General features: G+C 44.6%; 2 protein-coding genes across 3 annotated transcripts in view; both read right to left on the reverse strand.

The window, feature by feature from the left end:
- glod4 (glyoxalase domain containing 4) overlaps positions 1 to 23,222 on the reverse strand; it is a 137,449-nt gene that overhangs the window by 6,432 nt on the left and 107,795 nt on the right. The window lies entirely within an intron of this gene.
- nxn (nucleoredoxin) lies at positions 221 to 23,051 on the reverse strand. 2 transcript variants are annotated; one of them, XM_061218207.1, is made up of 8 exons: positions 22,613 to 23,051; positions 7,243 to 7,360; positions 6,404 to 6,537; positions 5,545 to 5,645; positions 5,358 to 5,464; positions 4,739 to 4,918; positions 4,258 to 4,376; positions 221 to 1,469 (listed from the first exon to the last, which is right to left on the reverse strand). In XM_061218207.1, exons 1-8 carry the CDS (start codon positions 22,919 to 22,921, stop codon positions 1,287 to 1,289), a joined length of 1,251 nt encoding a protein of 416 aa, XP_061074191.1. In that variant the 5' UTR covers positions 22,922 to 23,051; the 3' UTR covers positions 221 to 1,286. The 2 variants fall into 2 exon arrangements, with proteins under 2 accessions (XP_061074191.1, XP_061074190.1); XM_061218206.1 differs by having other exon boundaries at positions 4,258 to 4,382.

Genomic DNA, 23,222 nt, shown 5'->3' on the forward strand with positions numbered 1-23,222 from the left:
ACACCAGTACATACCAAGATATTTAAATAACAAAACAATGCACCTCCCCCCTCCCAATGAGCTGGCAATATTTCCATTTTCATTGAAAAATGTAACTTTTGAATGCAATTCACTAATGATTATCTGCTTGTAAAAGTACACATATCATATAATGAAATATTAAGACAGGTTTATACAGTTTAAAGCATTTTTAATCAGGAAAAAAATTGTTTAAGCAGGTGGCTGATCGGTGTAAATTAGGGGGGAGAGGGGAATTGTGAGAGGGGGCCGATAATCTCAGAAATGGAATAAATGTGGTTGGCAGTTCAGAGACAGAAATATTTAACCCGCAGAGAGATAGGAAAAAAACAGGAACTGTGAACAAACACTTTTCCAACACTTGAAAATAATTGGATTGTAAAAATTATTTTTGTGCTGTCAGAAACATACAATATTTTCCATTGGGACCTTCACAGAAAATCCTTTTAACACTCAGGGTTGAGTGGCAGTTCTGGCATAACACATTTACATTATTTGACACATTTAAATATAGAATTGTAGAGAACAAGAACACTCTGCATTACAACAAATTGTCAATTGGCTCATGGCTCAGGCAGTAAGAGCTGTTGTCTGGCAGTTGGAGGGTTGCCGGTTCGATGCCCCGCCCGGGCTGTGTTGAAGTGTCCCTGAGCAAGACACCAAACCCCCCAATGCTCCTGATGAGCTAGTTGGTGCCTTGCATGGCTGCCAATCGCCGTTGGTGTGTGAGTGTGTGTATGAATGGGTGAATGAGAAGCATCAATTGTACAGCGCTTTGGATAAAGGCGCTATATAAATTCCAACCATTTACCATTTCAATTGTAATACGATAATGTTCTAAGAATGTCAGACAACTATGAATGTGGTTATTTTAAATAGGAAACTATAAGTCTTGTCATTTTGTCTCAGTAACAAACTCTTTAACAATTTTAAATACAGACCTTGACTTAGAACTTTCTTTAGTGACTTAAATTGACTTGTTGGCAGGTCAGAACATGAATTTGAAAAGAGTCTGGCCATCAAATGAAATATTTAATTTAATATTTAAAATTGATCTTTGCCAAGCTGTGTGGTTTTCATGTGGAAAAGAAGAACTTCATGGGCTCGTGGGTGTCTACGTCACTACAGAGGCACTTGCAGGGAGAGGATGGGTGTAAAAGTGGCCCACTTCATCAGTCAGGACAGAGTGGGTACAGAAGAGGGGATGAGAGGTGAGGGGTACCCCATCCCCCCGCTCTCTCTCTCTCTTGCATTCTCCCTCTCACTCCTCAGATTGGTTCAGGCTTGAGCATCTCTGCGAGGAAGTCAGCCACAAACTGCTCCACGACGGCGGGCGTGATCTCCTCCACGTCGCGCACGTACTTGGCCCGGGCCGACATGTCCAGGACGGTGAGCAGTGGCGCCGCCTCTGGCAGGTTGGTGTAATCGCGCAGCGAGTCGCTCACGTCGTCCTGCGCCGACACAGGACAGTCGGGGAACGCGCACAGAGAACGGAGACAATGCACACGCTGAGAATACACGGATGATGCACACAGCACACACACACACACACACACACAACAGAGAATACACACAGCAAACACACACACACACACACACACACACACAGAACAGAGAATACACACAGCAAACACACACACACACACACAACAGAGAATACACACAGCAAACACACACACACAGAGAACAGAGAATACACACAGCAAACACACACACACACACACACACAGAACAGAGAATACACACAGCAAACACACACACACACACACACAGAACAGAGAATACACACAGCAAACACACACACACACACACAGAACAGAGAATACACACAGCAAACACACACACACACACAGAACAGAGTATACACACAGCAAACACACACACACACACACACACAGAACAGAGAATACACACAGCAAACACACACACACACACACACACAGAACAGAGAATACACACAGCAAACACACACACACACACAGAACAGAGAATACACACAGCAAACACACACACACACACACAGAACAGAGAATACACACAGCAAACACACACACACACACACACACACACACACACACAGAACAGAGAATACACACAGCAAACACACACAGAGAGAACAGAGAATTCACACAGACACCAGATTCCCACCATCATCGCTTCAATTGATCCCGGGAAGCTCAAAATCACAGAGAAGAAGAGAAGGAACGCCCAGACTGGGAAGAATGGTTCAATAAGAATAAGAAACAGCTCTGTGACAGATGACATACGGACAGGATTACTGCAGCATATACACCCTAATAACCAGAAGGTGGCAGTGTCACATAGACATTGGCCATGATTTCGGTCCTCTGTATAGTGTCAGGAAATAGGCAATGATTTTAATAACAGGGCAGCACTGCAGCAGTGGATTATAATGTGTAGGGAACAGGGCATGTATATAAAAGGTTGCAGGTTCCAGGTACCAGGGTTACCAGGTAGAACACTGTCCTTTTGTGACCCTTGAGTGACTTATTTCACTTGAATGGCGTCAGTATACATCCAGCTGCATCAGTGGATATTTGTAAAAATAAAGTTGCACAACACAATAAGAGGGTCAGTTAAATGCCTGGAATGTAAACTGTACAGTCCATCAAACCCTTGACACTGATTTGTATGCTTAACCTCTTTTTGAGTCTAAAACATACAATGCAATGACCTACAAACTGGTGGCGCTACCCATCCTGCCAATCGCTGATTGGTCTCATGCAAACTTCCTGTGAATTTAAGCAAACCAACCGGCATTTGTACATTTTTATTAAACTATATCTATCACTTGAATAATCACCAGTAATTAAGCATTTACTTGCAGCAACACACATTTTTAGTCTACGACATGGCGAATAACATTAGAACTGCCACAAAAACAAACCTTTAGACAAAGAAATATAGCTGAATAGGTGGGTCTGTCTCAGGTATTTAAAGCATAACGTCTCGCCTCGCCTCGCTCATAATAAGCAAGGTGTCCAGAATACATTTATCTTTTCCTCCATTAAGGCAGGACCTGATTCCAGACCAGCTTGCACACTGAACAGTGCTTGGGTCTGTGTGGGTTTGTGAAGCCTCTCGCTATATGACAGTGTGTCAGTCCAGCTGTCTGTCGCTGCTTTCTTCAGCAGGCAGGTGGCTGTGAAGTTAAGCATTATGCGGGCAGGAGAAGAGAGAGAGAGAGAGGAGGTGACAGCAGGAGGTGGAAGCAGCTAATGCAGAGATTATGGCTCCACAGGATGGGAACAGGAAGCCAGGAACAGTAGGAACGTAGTTTGTTTTTTGTCAAAACAATGGCTATTCCTGGGATCAGAAGGTCTGCAGCTTCACAGCATTGTTTCCTGTTTTATTTTATTAGTACACCATGACATTGGACATTTATGGGGCTGTAATTCCTACATGGTTCAACCAATATGGATATTGATGCCCTGAAATTAAAGCTGACAGTATTTTAAACACATATTCATTGTTTAATTTGAAATTCAAACATCTTAACCTGCTTATCCTGAACAGGGTCGCAGGGGGGCTGGAGCCTATCCCAGCGAAAGGCAGGAATAAACCCTGGACCCTCACACACTCATACCTATGGGCAATTTAGACTCTCCAATCTCCAATCAGCCTAACCTGCATGTCTTTGGACTGTGGGAGGAAACTGGAGTACCCGGAGGAAACCCACGCAAACACGGGGAGAACATGCAAAGGCAACATGCAAAGGCCCCGGCCAACTGGGATTCAAACCCAGGACCTCCTTGCTGTGAGGCGGCAGTGCTACCCACTGCACCATCTGTGCCTCCAGTGCATAACCAAAACAACACAAATTGTATCACTGCAACAAGGTGAAGTCCAAGACTGCCCACGTGCCAACTGCTTACAAGTTCATTAGACATGCCCAAATCTGTTTTGCATGTTAGAAAATCTAAAATGCAATCGATATGACATGACATGACACAAACAGTGTTGTGTTAACATTAATTTACGCTAGCCTATGAAGTTAACTAGCTAGCTAGGTAGTGAGAGAAACAGCTGGTGATAGATAGAAATATGGTAGCTGGTTGACCAGTTCAGACCAGCTCCATAAGGGTAAGGGTAACCAGATGGATCTACAGAATGATCACATATGGACACACATGCACTCACACACACACACACACACACACACACACACACACAGACACACACAAATGCACACACATGTACACACACACATAGACACACCTCTCCAGCCACAAAAAACAGTAGTGGTGTCTCCTCCTCCTTCGTTTTGTATTTAGCCATGATCTTCTCAGCGATTGGCTGGATCAGCTCTCTGGCCAGCTGTAGCTCCTCCTTCTCTTCTGCATCTTAGGGAGAGGTAGACAGGAGTGAAGTGAACCAACGAGAGAGAGACACACACACAGAAAGAGGGAGAGAGAGAGAGGGGGAGAGAGCAACAGGGAGAGAGGGGTGGCAGGATGGAATGAGAATGAGCAAACAGCCAAAAAAGCCAAGACACAATAGAGGATATTGGTTAACCCCTGTAGAGTCAGTCCCACCAAATCCCAAGTCTTTGAAACAGGAAAATAACTGTGCACATTTCTTCAATGCCACCTCTCTCAGCTTTGTGTTGCTCTATGACTTTACCATCTTTTAACATGTAATCCCCAATGAGAACAGTAGAGGTAGACACATCTCGTAGTTCCACACCCCCCTCTCTCACCCACGAACAGCACCAAGCAGGGCCCCTCGTTGAGGTGCACGGCATTGGCCTCGCTGAGCTCCAGAACGGGGCGGGGCAGCCAGGGGAAGAAGCGGCACTCGAGGTCATTCAGCACCTCCACCCGACCCTGACGGGTGATCACGCGGCCCTCCAGGTCCAGCAGGATCAGGGTGGGGATCCCTGGGGGATGTGATGTGATTTCACCGACGCCATTACCAATCATCCAGTCTCCTCATATCTTTCTCTCTCCCTCTCCCCCAGGGCCCAGCGCAAACCCACAATCCTCTCTGCCTTTTCTCATCTTCCTCCTCCTCCGGGTGACATCATTACAGCTGAATCTGAACCTCTCACCACTGAGCCCTTAATCACTATATTACACTGCCATTTGCAGGCAGAGCACATAAGTGCACTATACACACTGTGAACCCTCTCTGGATCCGCCAGTGCTATAACCCTACATTCCTCAGGTCTGAGAGCTGTTTTCTGCTCTTTACAATCATTTGGCATGTCTGTACACCCAAGTGTAGTGCAACAATGCATAACAATTCATTATTTCTTCTCACGACATGTACTGTACACGATGGGAGTCCCGTAAGCCGTGGATCCAGGTGAGACGCACCTTGAATTCCATACAGCCGGTTGAGTCGTGATCGTCGACCCTCGTCTGCGTACGGGATGGCGACCCAAGGCATCTCACTGAAATACTGCGTAAAGGAGTCTTCTGACCTGCGATTGGGCGAGACGGCCGGTTGAGCTCGCCTGCGTTCAGTGGATCTGTGCGGTAAAGCCAGCGTTGGAAGCCTCACCTGTCCGCACTGACAAAGACGATTTCAAACTTCTGCCCCGAGTCCTTCACCGTCCGATACGACTCCGCCAGCACCCGCGTTAGACTGCGACAGGGGGGACACTGGCAGGAGATAAACACACAAACACATGTACGAGCATGAACACTCACACTCACTCAATGCTCATCTGATATCAAATTTGGTTTGGTACTTGATTGAATAAAAAAAAAAAGAATGCTCTGAGTATCTAAATATATGTATGTACAGTACTGTGCAGAAGTCTTAGGCACCCTAGACTTTATTATATATATGTTTATTTTTTTTGTGTGTGTTAGTATAAAAGAACACATTTGAGATTTCCAAATATTCCCAATATTTTCCAAAAGATTAGACATTTTTGTATTTAATTTTAAATTTTGTATTTAACATATTACTATAAGCAATTGACTACTTTTTACATAAAACCAAAACCAATCAAAGTCTGCAGAAGAACTGTGACAAGTTCTCCGACATGCTTGAAACAACCTCCCTGCTGATCGTCTTATAGAACTGCAGGACAGCGTTGGCTATCTCAGAGAAGTGATGCAGTTTTAATGCCGAAGGGTGGTCACAAAAAATACTGATTTGATTCAGTTTTCAACTATTCTGCCAAATTACTAAAATGTCATGTAAAATGTATAGTACGTTTATTTAGGACCTTTCATTGAATTATCTTTGAAAGAATGTCATACAGGTGCCTAAGACCTTTGCACAGTACTGTACATGTTGAGGGTATGGCACAAGACACTTTTCTCCCAAGAGATCAGGCTCATGACACCGATGCCGATCGTATCAGTGGACATAATTGTTCAGCCCTTGCTTGGGGTGTAAGGACACTCACCCAGTGGGCGGAGAAGTACACCCCAACGTAAGACCCTTCCAGGGAGCTGCTGTCTGCACTTTGCCCACTGCTCTGGAGGAGGGGTCCGGCCACCACCTCCGCGAAAGGCTTGGGCCCCCAGGGGAACTCCAAGCCTGGGGGGGAGCGCAGGGGGGGGGTTGAGGTTAGGCAAACACACCAAAGCAGTCCCCCCTGTCTTAATCAGATATCCACTAACTTACCCCACAACTCTCACAAACACTAAAGGATTATCGGCATGATACTTAGACATGAAAAATGTATTAATGTACTAATGTAATGTGCATGACCTTGCTCGTTAAATAAATGTTACATAAAAAAGACAACAAAACAAGAACACCTTGCAGTAACCGTACACCTGCAGACCCCGCAAGGGTCTTTTTTACCAACCTGTGGGAGTGTGTTTCATAAATATCAGAAGAAAAAGAGCACAAATGTTCCTTTACAGACTTGTACAAACAAGCTGAGAGGAAGTATGCATGCTCTGTTTCTTTCCACCATGATCACCATCTATGGCTACACCTCACTACACACAAACTGTATCCTCTCCACCATGGAAGCAAGTTTGTACTGACTGACCCAATGATAATAGGTAAACTGGTAGCACGTTTGTGTGTGTGTGTGTGTGTATGTGTGTGTGTGCATATGCATATGTGCGTGCGAATGCATGCACTTGTGTATGTTTGTGTGTACAGTATATGGATGCCTGCACATGCACCTCTAAGTGTCTGTGTGTTTGTCTGCACGCCTGTCCAGTGAGTTATAATAATATAATGTACTGTGCGTGGCAGGGGTATGATGGGCTGTGGTTCTGCACTGACCTTTGGGGTCGTCGCGCACCACCAGCAGACCGTTCCGACACACTGCCCTCCCCGTGACTGCGTCCACAAACACCAGAGAAGGGATGCTGGTCACCTTGTATCTGTTCCACAACCTCATCTGGGAGAGAGAGAGGGAGAGAGAGAGAGAGAGCGATAGAGAGAGATGTACTAACAATCTAGTACTAATAAACCTATTTAATCCCATTTAATGATTCATTTAGTAGCATCTATAAGCTCTTCCTTCAAATAGATAATATAATGCCTACACTTATACAGAAAGCCTTTCAAAATAAGAAAGGGAATAAATGAAGTTGAATTATCAGTTTAGCTTTAGGCTGAAATCAAACAGCCACAAGTCTTATTCTACATGAAATGGCTGGCACCAGAGAGTATTAAAGTATTACATTTTCCCAGCAGCAGTCTTGGGTAAATAGCTCTGCGTAAAACACAGAAAAGTATCTGTAAATTAGGAATATACACATGGTATAAAGGTTCATGGAGCAATGTGGCATTGCCCTGTCGAATGACTAAATAATCCAGCGTTTAATGTGTAAACAGAGTGGATGAGCAGGGGAGGCATCTTAACTCTGCCTGTAATGCCACCCGTCTTAGCATCTATTTACAGTCTGCAACAACAACAATAGTCACAAAAACACAGGTTACTCTAGACGAAAAGCTAACAGCTTTATGCTCATACCTTTCCTGGGAATTTGTGGCGGTCATTTCCACCTTGCGTTGCCATGGTGAAAGGCCTTTGTACAATGAGCACCTAATTCTTTACTCCCCAATCGAGCAGTGTGACTTTCAAATGCACCGTGGGAAGCCTTTTCTCACACGCAGCCAATTCATCCCAACACAGCGGATTAATCCTGAGCGCAGCACTTTCTGCGCTGTCTGACCCGGTGTGCCGCTATCACAAAGTCTACCGCTATGAAGCCAACAGCTTGCCAGTAAGCCTGCCCACTTAGAATAGGGTTTATCAGTCATGCAAGCCCAAAACATTCGGTCACAAGCACAACTGTGTCTGAACGTTCCTCAGTGGGAAACAGCGAGATACAACCCCCCCAGACTCCAGACCCCCCCCCCCACCCGCCCCCCCAGGCCGCATTAAGTAAATCCAATTAAATGCTGTTCCGCATTGACAGGATTGAATGAACTTCCTATTTCCTGCCTGCTCAATATAGTGACTTGTGACACACAGAGTAATATGCGCCAGTTTGGGATGAATGCCTCCAGGAATACACACACACACACACACACACTCACACAGATGACTTCATGGATTCAAGTGTTTTTATACTGAGCAGACAGGACACACATGATTAAAGTCACGGCATGCAGAGTGGATTTGTGGCAGAAACAGAAGGACTGGAACACATCCACCTGCTGTGCAGCTCTGCCACGTACACAGTGCCTCACATACATCTATACTAACATCTGCTAGTTTAAGCAATCTTAACCTGCGACTCTGAAAAGATACATGCATCTGTTGGATGTGGTGAGCTGAGCGTAGCCCTCACCAAATAAGCTTGCTTATTTCCTCCATCACAGTTTGAATGCGCCCAGCTAGGTCCATCACTATTGATTAAATAATACTCAGAGAATCGGTACTTCTGAATGCTGATAATGACAGAAATGTTTGCCTTTCAATAAATCATTAAGTCTTCTCAGCACCAGAATGTCAAGAATGTTCAAATGGGCTCTCCAGTGTTTCATTTATTGTTCCTTGCAGAAGAAAACATCCCTTAACCTCATGCCTATGTTCAGACTCACACACACACACGCATGTGCAAGCAGGTACACGCACACACTCACACCTCACACACACACAGCCACCCCATCTTCACCTGCGGTTCCCACAAGGTTTTACTGAAGAAAACAGGGCATTTAATGCTTAAAGGATGAGTGAGTGAATAATCACATTTTAATCACATTTGTATGCCCTGCACATTTACTGTGGAAGAGGCTTACCCCCTGTACCACCCTGAATGTTACTGTGGAACAGGTTTAACCCTTTTATCACCCAGCACAGTTTCTGTGGGACAGGTTAAAACCCCCTTTGTCAACCTGCACATTCCTGTGGAATGGGTGTGTCCACAGTTACTGTGCAGGGTGGTGACCCTTTTGCCACCCTGCTAAATTATTATGGTACTAGCTTAACAGCCACAATAACACACACACACACACACACACACATACTCACACACGGCTAGTGATCAGCACTCCATAATTGAAAACACATTTATCTAGCATACTGTAATCTGGCTCAGTAAAAACTGCCACATGACTGCTAGCGTAGCTTAAGCACAAGCTAAACCCGTGGAGCACCGCACTGCTGGGGCGGAAGACATTTTCATATGAAACCCCCCAAAAACCAGCTGCCTGCAAAACACATGCTTTTAAAATCCAGACAATTTACAGACCACAAGTCAAAGCAATGTGACATGCTCAACCAATTTTTGAGCTCACTAAAGAACATCTATCTGTTCATTAAAAGGCTAAACATATTAGCAGTCTTTAATCTTTGCAAAGTAATTAGCCAATGATCAAATCTGCTGCAATGCATGGAGGCTCTGCATGGAAAGCCAAAAGGATTCAGTCACCTATTAGGAATTTTAAACATTTTATGTAACTGTGCTGTTTTACACAGCTGCCAGCGTGTAACTGAATCACCTGTGAAATTGATGAAGCCGCTGACTGCAGATGTCCAAAACATCTCCTGCAGAGCCCTTCAATTCATGTCTGTGCAAATCCCCTATGACAGCTGAGAGAAGGCGTCAGCCTGTAGCCTAGTGGTTAAGGCACATGACTGGGACCCGCGAGGTCGGTGGTTCGATGTAGCCACAATAAGATCGGCACAGCCGTTGGGCCCTTGAACAAGGCCCTTAACCCTGCATTGCTCCAAGGGAGGATTGTCTCCTGCTTAGTCTAATCAACTGTAAGTTGCCTGGGATAAAAGCATCAGCCAAATGACATGTAATGTACTCCTGCATAGTAGGAGCATTTATTCAACATTCACTAATGTACTATACATTTGCATGATGCACCGCTGTAAATTATGGTACCGTGGGAAATGATCAGGTGAAAGTGGATTAAAGCATCGCACCATAATAGGTCCTTTGGCTGAAATGCTTCAGACCTAAAGAGCAACAACAGCTAACACACGGTCAAATTTAAAGATGCAATCATCAGTCACACTGCGGGCCTACACGGTTCGTGAAGTAAATGCGAGCGAGCCACTAAGCTTTGACAAATGTTTACAATATATCGCAACATACGTACGTTTGTGAGGTTTGTTGAACCGATTGTACATTACATTACATTATTGGCATTTGGCAGACGCTCTTATCCAGAGCGACGTACAACAAAGTGCATATCCATAACCAGGGATAAGTTCGCTGAAAGACCCTAGAGGGAAGTACAATTTGAACTGCTACCTGTACAACAAAGATAATTTTTTTTTTTTTTTTAAACAAGAAACAAACAAACAGAGCAAAAGTGACCAAAGTTAACTATCAAAACACTGCTTACCTAGCCAACTAAAAAATACCGATACACAAAGCAAGTCACAGAGACAACAATTAAGGTTCACAGGGAGGTAGGGAGGGATGGGGAGAGGTGCTGCTTGAAGAGGTGTGTCTTCAGCTTGCGTTTGAAGGTGGGGAGAGATTCTACAGTTCTGGCCTCACCGTGGAGCCAGAACAGACAGCAGTCGTGAGCGTGAGGTGGAGGTTCGGAGAGGGGGAGGTGCCAAGCGGCTTGTGGAGGCTGAACGATTGTAGGCATTTCTGCGGGTATAATTCAAAGCTGTTCATAATCACTGTGATATCCGAGCCCTGTGCAATGTACAGGAGCAGCAGGTTGCTTACCGGCTGTGATAGGAATTCATGAGGATTCCATATGCTTGCTTTGGCTTGGCTCAGCCCTGTCAACACATTCTAGGCAGGGAGAGAAGAAGCTTGATGGTGCCTCTAAACTCCAGTTCTGGTCTCTCCTATCTGACAGAATAATTTAACTGACTTTGCAGAATTGCCGCAGATCAAAACTGATCACAGATGGCCGCAGTGTGGCTGCAGTGTGTCTGCATTTGTGTGTGTGTCTGTGTGTGTGTGCGTGTGTGAGCATGTGTGTTTGAATGAGTGTGACTGTGTGCATGCATGATTGTATGTGTGTGAGTGCATGTGTGTACATGTGTGTTTGAATGGATGCGAGAGTGTGCATGGGTGATTGTGTGTGTGAGTGTGCGTGTGTGTACATGTGTGTTTGAATGACTCTGAGTGTGTACATGCATGATTGTGTGTGCGTGTGCGTGTGCGTGCATGTGTGTTTGAATGAGTGTAAATGTGTGCATGGGTGATTGTGTGCGTGCGTTTCATTGTGTGTGTGTGCGTTTGCGTACATGTGTGTTTGAATGGGTGTGAGTGTGTGCATGCATGATTGTACGTGTGTGAGTGCGTGTGCATACATGTGCGTTTGAATGGGTGTGAGTGTGTGCATGCGTGATTGTGTGTGTGTGTGCGTTTGAATGGGTGTGAGTGTGTGCATGCGTGATTGTTTGTGTGTGTGCGCGTTTGAATGGGTGTGAGTGTGTGTGCGCGTGATTATTTGTGTGTGTGTGTGTGTGTCTTGCGCTCTCTCACCTCTCTCACCACAGCTCCTCTCTCCCTGGGCTCCTCCAGTCAGATCATTAGCTTTAATTGTATTTTCTTTAAACAGCCTGATCATTTCCAGGCCTGCAGAGCAGACTGGAGAAGGAGAAAGAGAGAGAGAGAGAGAGAGAGAGAGAGAGAGAGAGAGAGAGAGCTCTGGGCTGGGCTCACTCTGATAAACTTCAGATGGAACATCTTACACAACTCAGCTCCAGTTTTAAAATGCTAAACAAACTCCAGCGCCAAACCACAGTGCACAGAGCAGGAGCCAACACAGTAACACCGGATCGTAGCCCTTATATCCGTCAGGACTGCAACGGCATGGGTCCAGCTTCAGCTCCAACCACAAGAACAAGCTCATGTCAGCTATGCCGCATCCTTTCACAAGCCAGTTCAAATTAATGCTGTGCTTCTGGGGGGAAAAAATCCCATCTGCACTTGAAATTAACCCCAAGGAAACCACCAGGAACCCCATCCTGCTCTAACACGTTCTCCATGTTGCTCAGTGCAGGTGACCTGGTGCTGAACCCAGGTTCTGGCAGGTCTGTCCCTGTTTTTTGACTCATCTGGGGGACTGCAGTCTGTCTGCATGAGCCGTGCATGGATTACGCGAAAGAAGCCATGAATGACAGAATAATCTTTGCTTATAGTTATTAAAGTTATTATAGTTATTACTTGAACAGTTTCATTTTATATTTATCCCCCTCTTTCCCTGACGTTGTGGATAAGTCTATAGAACACTGTTCCAGTGCGTGGATCGGTCCCACAGTCTGATATCTGTTAAGGCACTGTTCCAGTGTGTGGATGGACCCATGGTCTGGTATCTGTAATGGCCTTGTTCTAGTGTGTGGATGGGGCCCCATGGGCTGGTATCTGTAATGGCCCTGTTCCAGTGTGTGGATGGACCCATGGTCTGGTATCTGTAATGGCCCTGTTCCAGTGTGTGGATAGGCCCCATGGGCTGGTATCTGTAATGGCCCTGTTCCAGTGTGTGGATGGGCCCATGGGCTGGTATCTGTAATGGCCCTGTTCCAGTGTGTGGATAGGCCCCATGGGCTGGTATCTGTAATGGCCCTGTTCTAGTGTGTGGATGGCCCCATGGGCTGGTATCTGTAATGGCCCTGTTCCAGTGTGTGGATGGCCCCATGGGCTGGTATCTGTAATGGCCCTGTTCTAGTGTGTGGATGGGCCCCATGGTCTGATATCTGTTAAGGCACTGTTCCAGTGTGTGGATGGGCCCATGGGCTGGTATCTGTAATGGCCCTGTTCCAGTGTGTGGATGGGCCCCATGGGCTGGTATCTGTAATGGCCCTGTTCCAGTGTGTGGATGGGCCCCATGGGCTGGTATCTGTAATGGCCCTGTTCCAGTGTGTGGATGGCCCCATGGTCTGGTATCTGTAATGGCCCTGTTCCAGTGTGTGGATGCCCCCCATGGGCTGGTATCTGTAATGGCCCTGTTCCAGTGTGTGGATGGGCCCCATGGGCTGGTATCTGTAATGGCCCTGTTCCAGTGTGTGGATGGGCCCCATGGGCTGGTATCTGTAATGGCCCTGTAACATGCCACACAGGCTACATGCCAGTGTTTGATTGGCTGTGCCAGTTGGCATCCAATCTGAGAAAGAGAAGTGCATATTCTAGCCTACACCCATTGGTCTTGACCAGTCTTCTCCATCCCTGCACGTTGGAATGCTTGCATCAAATGAAACCTTGAGACTTAAAAATGAAATACTATTTTCAGCTAAGAAACATAGCTCATCATACTCAAAAAGTAAATTGATTTCAATGTGAAATAGCATGCCACATTATGAAAAGTCATAAGTGCCATTTAAAAGATCAAAGACAGACCGATCTCTCAGAATTGGTTTTTAATTTCTCTGCCCCTCCCGGGGCGAGGGAGACGATGACACCGTGGTGGCTGCTCCTGCCTCCCTGCTCCAGTTTTAATTTCCCCTGGGTTCTTCCCCAGACTGAGACTACGAGGGAATGGTGGTCCAATTAATGTCAAATATTCTGGGACAAGTAGTTTGGATTTCAAGGCCAAACAAACTCCAGGGGAGTATTTCAAAAAGGAAACTAACAGGGAGAAATGAGAGTGGAAAAAAAACACCCACAGCAGGAAACTGGCAATCAACAAAACAATGAAATCCCGCTGTCTATTCCTTCAGGAGACTTGCATTATAAATAGCAGAATGCATTCTGCTTTATCTCCCATTACTGTACATGTAAAAAAGAAAAATTATATAATGCAATAAGATGAGACTGTGTGTGTGTTTGCAAGCAATTGTATTCCGTGAGAAACACTACGATTTAAAAAATATTTGCAACATTCTTCATAACCGCATAAACCTGGATCCTAATGATTAAAATATTTCCATAAGAAATATCTCACTGGCCATTCTCCAAGCCTCATAGTCGTACGTACATAGTTTTTTGCCTTATTTGTCAATTTAATCCCTGAAAATGATATCAATACGCTTGTGAGTATAAGTCACACAGTGCTGCAGAAAAGTAATTTTTGGAATGCCCTCTATATTATTACAGAAATACACAGCGAAATTTGGTGTACTAATAATTCTAAGGTTTGGGGCAACTATACTACCAGCAATTATTTGCCTTTTGCAAGTACAAAGCACTATGGGAGAGGGATTCCACCTCAAGCCAGGCTGAAACACAGCTAATTAAACTGACATAGTCTGCTTTAAAGTCATGGCTGTGTGATTGAAACGACTCAGCAGTGATGATCACTCTGAAATGGAAACAGTGGTGCATTTCAAATGGCAACGTTTCTTTTCCTTTCTGCAAATTCTCATATAATGCCCCGTATGCCGGCCTATGTCTAAGCAATATGAGCTCAGTGCATGTCACGAGGCAGATAAGTGCGGCACAGCTGGGGACAGTAATGAGTGGGGCAGTTCCATGCCAATTTGGCACAAGAGAAACCATTCCGTGCAATTACGCTCAACACAGATTAGTGTTTGCGTCACACCGAAAACACGCAATCAGGCAGGGAATGAGAACTTGGCAAGGTGGAATGGTTATCGGCTCTGCATCGTTTACATTACATGTCACTTGGCTGATGCTTTTACCCTTACAGTTGATTCGACTAAGCAGGAGACAATCCTTCCCAGGGTTATGGGCCTTGCTCAAGTGCGGATCTTATTGTGGCTACACTGGGGATCGAACCACCGACCTTGCAGGTCCCAGTCATGTACCTTAACCACTACGCTACAGGGTCATGTACCTTAACCACTACGCTACAGGGTCATGTACCTTAACCACTACGCTACAGGGTCATGTACCTTAACCACTACGCTACAGGGTCATGTACCTTAACCACGACGCTACAGGGTCATGTACCTTAACCACGACGCTACAGGGTCATGTACCTTAACCACTACGCTACAGGGTCATGTACCTTAACCACTACGCTACAGGGTCATGTACCTTAACCACTATGCTACAGGGTCATGTACCTTAACCACTACGCTACAGGGTCATGTACCTTAACCACTACGCTACAGGGTCATGTACCTTAACCACTACGCTACAGGGTCATGTACCTTAACCACTACGCTACAGGGTCATGTACCTTAACCACGACGCTACAGGATCATGTACCTTAACCACTACACTACAGGGTCATGTACCTTAACCACTACGCTACAGGGTCATGTACCTTAACCACTACGCTACAGGGTCATGTACCTTAACCACTACGCTACAAGGTCATGTACCTTAACCACGACGCTACAGGGTCATGTACCTTAACCACGACGCTACAGGGTCATGTACCTTAACCACTACGCTACAGGGTCATGTACCTTAACCACTACGCTACAGGGTCATGTACCTTAACCATGACACTACAGGGTCATGTACCTTAACCACTAGGCTACAGGGTCATGTACCTTAACCACTACGCTACAGGGTCATGTACCTTAACCACGATGCTACAGGGTCATGTACCTTAACCACTACGCTACAAGGGTCATGGACCTTAACCACTACGCTACAGGGTCATGTACCTTAACCACTACGCTACAGGGTCATGTACCTTAACCACTACGCTACAGGGTCATGTACCTTAACCACTACGCTACAGGGTCATGTACCTTAACCATGACGCTACAGGCCGCGCATGGGCCTACGGGCACAGGCCACATCATATACTGCTGTCCAGCAAAGTCAGCGCTATGTAAAAGAAAAACCCTGCAGCTGCTGGCTGTCCCTGCACACTGATGTTTAGGAAGGAAAGAGCAGTCCCAGCCAAGCTGGACTCCCTGAGGTCGGCACCTCCTCCATGTCCTTTTTGGGTTTGAGGTGCCCCCATAACGCCATACTGCCTGCAGTGTCAGCTGAACGGGCCCCATCGTGCTCTCACACTTCCCTCCTCTCTTTTCTTCTCTTCCTCCCTCTCCTCTCCCTCTCCTTTCATCTTCACTTCCTTCAGCTGCTCCCCGGAGAGCTATGCTCAAGACCTTCTCTCTTTTGTTGTTTTGAGGGCCGAATGGGTGACCATGTCACAGTCAGGAACCCCCCCCCCCCCCCGCAGTGACTGGCTCCCTGCTCAAGGACTCCCTGTTCCTGGGCAGTCTCTTACTTCCCTCTCCAGAGAGGAGGCTTGAAGGCCAATAGAAGGTCAGCAGTGACCCCCACCTATAAGTTACCATGCCTGGACTGGACCTTGGCCTATGATGCCACACTCTGGCGCCTGAGTGAGCAGAACACTGTTCTGCCAATGAGAAGCAAATTACCGAGAAACAGACAGAGCTGGCTGGCCCTGTCTGCTGTGTGCACGGCTCTCCTAGGGTGCGCACAGACACAGACTGTATTTCAGGAGGAACCCCGATGTCTGCACATCCTCTCCTGAATGACGCAGGCTGACAGCAGACCACACTCCAGCCATCTCTGTGGCAACAGAGTCGGCGGGTTGCCAGTTCGATTCCCACCCTGGGCATGTCGAAGTGTCCCTGAGCAAGACACCTCCTGACGAGCTGGTTGGTGCCTTGCATGGCAACTAATCGCCGTTGGTGTGTGAGTGTGTGTACGAATGGGTGAATTGTACAGCGCTTTGGATAAAGTGCCAACCATTTAACATAAAAGGAGCAGGAGATAGGAGGAGGTGCAGCAGGAAGCAGCACAAGGGAGTTGTCTTGTGAGGCACTGGAAGAAGAGCAGAAGGAGGTGCAGTCGGAACAAACAGAGGTGCAGGAGGTGTGATCCCAGTGGCCCAGCAAAAGTATCTCCAGTACAGTTAGACAGTAAGTTAAATGTCTAACTCTGAAAATTCATCTTCAGAACCTAGACACATGCCAGATTCTGCTGTCCAGACCTCAACAATCTTGAAAACATTTAAATTAATGACTGTATAAAGCACTAATGGAAACAATATCATATATCATAGCCTATATTATTCATATAGGTCATATCAGGTGAACACACATCTTTAATGTTGTAAAACACTCTGCTAAATTAATGTAATATAATGCACTGCGGAGCAAAAAGGGAAAATATAGGGTTTCTTTGGCCAGATTCTGGTTTGGAATAATATGCAATCTTATAAATAAGACATAGTATAGACTACAGACGCAATTATATCGGGGACCATTTAGCTAGTTCTTTCTATAAGAACTATAGTTCATGTAAGTCAGAGGTGGGCAACGAGGGCCATATCTATTTCCGGTTTTCATGCCAACTGCTGGTACAATTACTTAATTGGCTGTAACATTTATGCCATCTGACATTTTAGCTACATCTCTTGATGAATGCGTGAATGCCAGTCACAGACTGTGTCCCTGCATGATATGGTTTTACGGTGAACTAGTGTTGGTGTATATGGGCCAATTAGCTCATTTAGCCAGAGTAATTGGTGGAAACAACTCCAGGACTGGAATTGCCCACCCGTGATGTAAGTCATGCTTTAGGAACTGATAACATTTCAAGAAACCCCTCTCGTAACTTTGTTGTACGCCGCTCTGGATAAGAGCGTCTGCCAAATGCCATTAATGTAATGTAATGTAATGTAAGTCTTTGTATGCAGGCTAAGGACAGAGAAGGATGAGAATCATTTAGTATCCTTCCCATAGCGGACACCTCGCTCAGTTACACAGGAGAAACACCAGCCGTCCTCTAGCTGCCGCTATGGAAACCCCAGGGGCGGCTGGCCATACAAGCAAGAGTGTAGCATAGCATAGTGCAGCGTAGCGTAGCGGTGACTGTGCTTTTCACCAGACCCACGAGGCTGATGACCATCCCCCCCCCCCCCCGAGCCCCCAGCTGGGCACTGCAGAAGAACTCATGGGCGTGGCAGGGGTGTGATCTCTGCGGGCCTGCTCCACCGTGTCGCCGTAGCGGGGGTTCGCAGACAGTCAGTAAAGCCAGCCGCTTGATTGATGAGCAACTTTGCCACTCCGTCCTGCTCTTGTCCTTGTAAGGCAGTGCCAGACAAAAACACAGCGCATTGCCCAGGACACCTTGCAGGCGTGTGTGTGTTGCAGCCTAAATGCCCTGCTCGCATACTCTACACTGCCTACTGTTCTGATACGTGGCAGGGAAAAAGAGATTGAAATCATATTGAGTATTTTTCCCCACATATTTAATAGCCTAACTTTCATTCCTGCAATACATATAACACAACATGACCTCTGCCTGATGCTGTTCTATAGCCTATTCATACATATACTAAGCATGTTTTAACCGCATATCCTGTGCAGTGTAACCACAGCCAGGGTGCAATACTGTCCATTCACAGCATCGACTTCTGATCACAGCACAGGTCATGCAGCATCAACTTCAGAGCAAAGCAAGCAGCATCGTGCAGAGAATGCACACAGCACACTGTGGCCTGGCCTTTAGCTCACTGCACCAGCAGCAGGGTGTATCTGTAAAAAGCTTCACACATTTTTTTAACATATCTGCACATGCTGATTTTAGTCTTTTGCTTCGCTTTCTCGTCAGTGTACGTAAATCAGTGGCTGCTGGAGCCTACCGCCTTCTTACACTCAGAATTGAGATCAAAGAGCCTGCAAAGAACAAGCAAACAACAGCAGACAAAAGTCTCAATGTAAAAGCAAAAAAAGGCAAATCAAAAAAGGATAGATTCAATCAGTGTGGAAGACTTGAAGTCTTGAAGTCTTCTTCCAGCAGTGGCCCCCCACATCTCTCTTATCTGAGGCCAGAGAGGCAACCACACACCTGCAGATCACCTGACCCAAACACATACAGCCGCACACCTGGAGAACACCTGACCCAAACACACACAGCCACACACCTGGGGAACACCTGACCCAAACACACACAGCCACACACCTGCAGATCACCTGACCCAAACACATACAGCCGCACACCTGGAGAACACCTGACCCAAACACACACAGCCACACACCTGGGGAACACCTGACCCAAACACACAGAGCCACACACCTGCAGATCACCTGACCCAAACACATACAGCCACACACCTGGGGAACACCTGACCCAAACACACACAGCCGCACACCTGCAGATCACCAGACCCAAACACACACAGCCGCACACCTGCAGATCACCTGACCCAAACACTCACAACTACACACCTGGAGAATACCAGACCCAAACACACACAGCTACATACGTGGAGAATACCTGACCCAAACAAACACAGCCACACACCTGGGGAATACCTGACCCAAACACACACAGCTACACACCTGGAGAATACCTGACCCAAACACACACATCCACATACCTGGGGATTCGCACACCTGGGGAACACCTGACCCAAACCCAGGAAGCAATATGACAATATGTCTGGTGGTTGCTTGCTCTATACTGGCACAATGTATGCAGAAAGGCTAAGTTGCACTGGATAAGAACATCTGCTATAATGTAACGCAATTTTTTAGACAATCCTGAGATTCCAGGATAGTGTGCTGCTTTTCCAATGAAGTCCCTACAGAATGTCCTTTAAAACTTTCCTGGCTGAGATGGAATCACCGCTGTTACTTGCACATGATGAAGATTATAGCCAAGATTAACACCAGCTATTCCATTCCATTCAAAAAGGCAAACAGATAGGAGACATTGTTTTAAGCAGGGCACTGGTTAACTAGATTAGATGAGATTAATTACAGATGATCCCATTTGTGGTACGAAAGAATTTTCATTGACAGTTCCCAAAGCACACAAGGAACATAAGTAACATGATAAGATCCACGCAGCCCTTGAGCAAGGCCCTTAACCCCACATTGCTCCAGGGGGGGATTGTCTTCTGCTTAGTCTAATCAACTGTAAATTGCTTTGGATAAAAGCATCAGCCACTTAAAATGTAATGTGATGTAATGTAACAAGTAACAGGAGCATATTAGCTTTTAAATACGATTGCCAATGAATAACCAACATATCCTCAATAAACATCACAGCCAGCATCCCACAAAGCCAAAGATAATTTTTTTTTAATGCTTTTAAAGTATATTTTCAGGTTGTGGAAAGCTGTGAGAGTGTTGCGTTCTTGTATTTTTCAGGTTGTGAACATCTCACATTTTGTTGCTGAGAACTGTGTGGTCAGAACATTTATACAATTTAGCCAAAGAGCTGAGGTTTTGAGGGTGATAAAAAAACACATATTATTCAAAACATTGCTATTCACCATTACCGCAACATCTTTTTTGTGCAGTTATTTGTAAAAACCGACTCCATGTTATACTATACAAATTATACTTTAATTATACTTTTATACTTCAAGTATTCTTATGTATAAAATAGTATACTTCGGGTATAGGCACTTCAGCATAACATTTTTTTCCCCCACATGGGTAGCCCTGTATCTAATATTACACTCAGTCTCATAAACCAAGAAATGTCTAAGGTGAAGATGACATGAGTATTTAACAACAGAAAAGCATAGTATATATTTTACATATTCAAACATTTTTGAATTTCTGTGGCATAGCATCAACATTTATTAACTGCCATTGAAATTATATATGTTTTCCGTAGACAGCGATACATATTTCAGAGGTTTATAAATGCTGAGGTATCATAGAAAGCAATCCTGATTTCACTCCATGTAAGCAGAATCTGGACAGCATTGTAAACTCAATTTCAGCTCTTATTACACAACTGACTTAAACATATTTTGGATTTTAACACCAACAAAACAGTGAGTGTAATGGCTGTATAGGCCTTGCTTTAATGGTAAAAGCTGCAATAGAATTCATTAATATTGATTTATATTTTGTAATAATAAAAATAATTATTCTTAATATTATTATTATAGTTTTTAAGTATCATGGTTACCTACAACAGAACTAGAGCATTCATAATTATTTTATTGGTGATCAATTTAACTGTACAATTGCAAATGATTCATACACCTGTAAATATTGGTTACTGTGCTTCATTTAAGGGGAAAACTATTTTATCGAGCTGCAACCCGGGGGGCCTTCCTAACTAATTAGGAAGGCCACAAAACATGAGCAGATTTTTATTGCAGGAGAACTATGAAATGTGAGGAGAAAACCATCCACTGTTCAATTTCACAATGTGAAATTAATCTGAAACAAGTCACTACTAGCCTACTGTCACACATTAAAAGTGTGAATATGATAGGATTAATTTATAATTAGTAAACCATAACAAATACATTAACTGACTTTTTCATTCCAATGTGAATTGGTAATAACGAATGTAGCTGAATGAATTAATGAATTAATGATGTATAAAACCTTAACATAACTGTACAGATTAAGTTGTAGTAGTTAGTTAACTTCTACATTAGTTCATGCCAATTCATGGGACCTCATGGTTACCGAAAACTTAAAAACAAAACAAAACAAACAAAGTAAAAATGTTAACAAAATAGCCTGCCTTTATAAAGGCATGTGTGTTTTATGCTGTCATTGTTTAGGCCTCGCTTTTCAATGCACGATTTTGCTTCTTCTAATCGCTGCAGCTGCACGTATTTCACCCCGAAAAACAGAACAATTAATCATAAGGATGTTTTCTATTTTACTATATGAAATATTTAAAACAACATTATTAGGCTCCTATAGATGTTGCATGAAGGTGGTTAAGTTTGTGGTATAGGTTATGTTGCATGTAGCCTAATAAAAATCAATCAATCAATACCTTCAGAATAACATCACACAAAGAGCTAGCGAAAGGCCTTAAGTGGGCGCACAGTCAGATATACAGGGGTCCAAGGAAACCAAGTAATTAGAACTTGCTGTCAGAACAGTTGTCATTAAGTATTTTTAATTAGCCAGTCAGGCCTATTCGCTGTGAAATGTATTTGATAGGGTACATTATAGGCTATTTGTACATGCTTCTAATTTGGAGTGCAAACTGACTATTAATAAACCTAAGCTAAAGCTTTAGCATTATGTAGTTATACAGGCAACAAAAATCAAATAGCAATGAACAACAACAAGAACAACAACAACAACAACAATAATAATAATAATAATAATAATAATCACCTATTAACATTTTATATTTACTTCCATTAAGACACAACGTGCAGCAATCCTGTTTGCAGTCAATGCATGTTTTAAATTAAATTGCATCCTTAATAGGCTATGTCAAAACCACTTTACAGTTGGGAGCAGTTGGAGATCACATTACAGGCTTGAGGGAAATATAAAAATATATTAGACAGACGTTTTAATTAGACGTTCAATAAAATTGTATCAACTTCCTTTAGTTCCTGTAAATCAAACACTTGGGCATATCGCTTACTATACCTTTTTGTGTCTCTCTTTAAAAGGCAACGCCGGCCATTGCATCTCATGTAAGAAGTCCTGCCAATGTTTCTGGTCCTGATCGGATGAGACAAAAACGATTTCCAATTTGTCTTTGTGTTCTGATGAATTTTTGAACTTGTTGTAAAACTCACACAGGCTGGCGTTGAACTGTTTGCAAGGACCATTGAGACTGCAACCGAAGTAGAGTCCGATAACAGACAGCTTGCTGCCCAGCGCCTGGACATCAATCTCGGCTTTTTCACTGTTCACAAGCCGCTCGCCAAGCAGACTAACCAGGAACTCCGACATCACTGCTCGAGCACACAAATCAAACCCTTATATAGCTAGCCGTGGATGCAACAAGAAATTAAAAACCCCGTGCTCCTCCAACGTTGTCTCAGTAGAACGGTACGAATATCAATGCGTAACGTTCATATATAGCCTAGCCACCTTCTCGTCTGCGAGGTGTTGAGGAATGCAACTCGTAATATTCTCGAGCAGCAGCACGGTTGCAGCCAGTGGTTGTTGGAAAAGGAAACTCTTTTATGACACCTAGTTACGAAAGGCAAAATTGCATCTTAGCTATAGAGAAATATTGCACACTTACAGG

This window comes from Conger conger, chromosome 13, assembly GCF_963514075.1.
Source record: "Conger conger chromosome 13, fConCon1.1, whole genome shotgun sequence".
In the NCBI taxonomy this organism is placed as follows: Eukaryota; Metazoa; Chordata; class Actinopteri; order Anguilliformes; family Congridae; genus Conger; species Conger conger.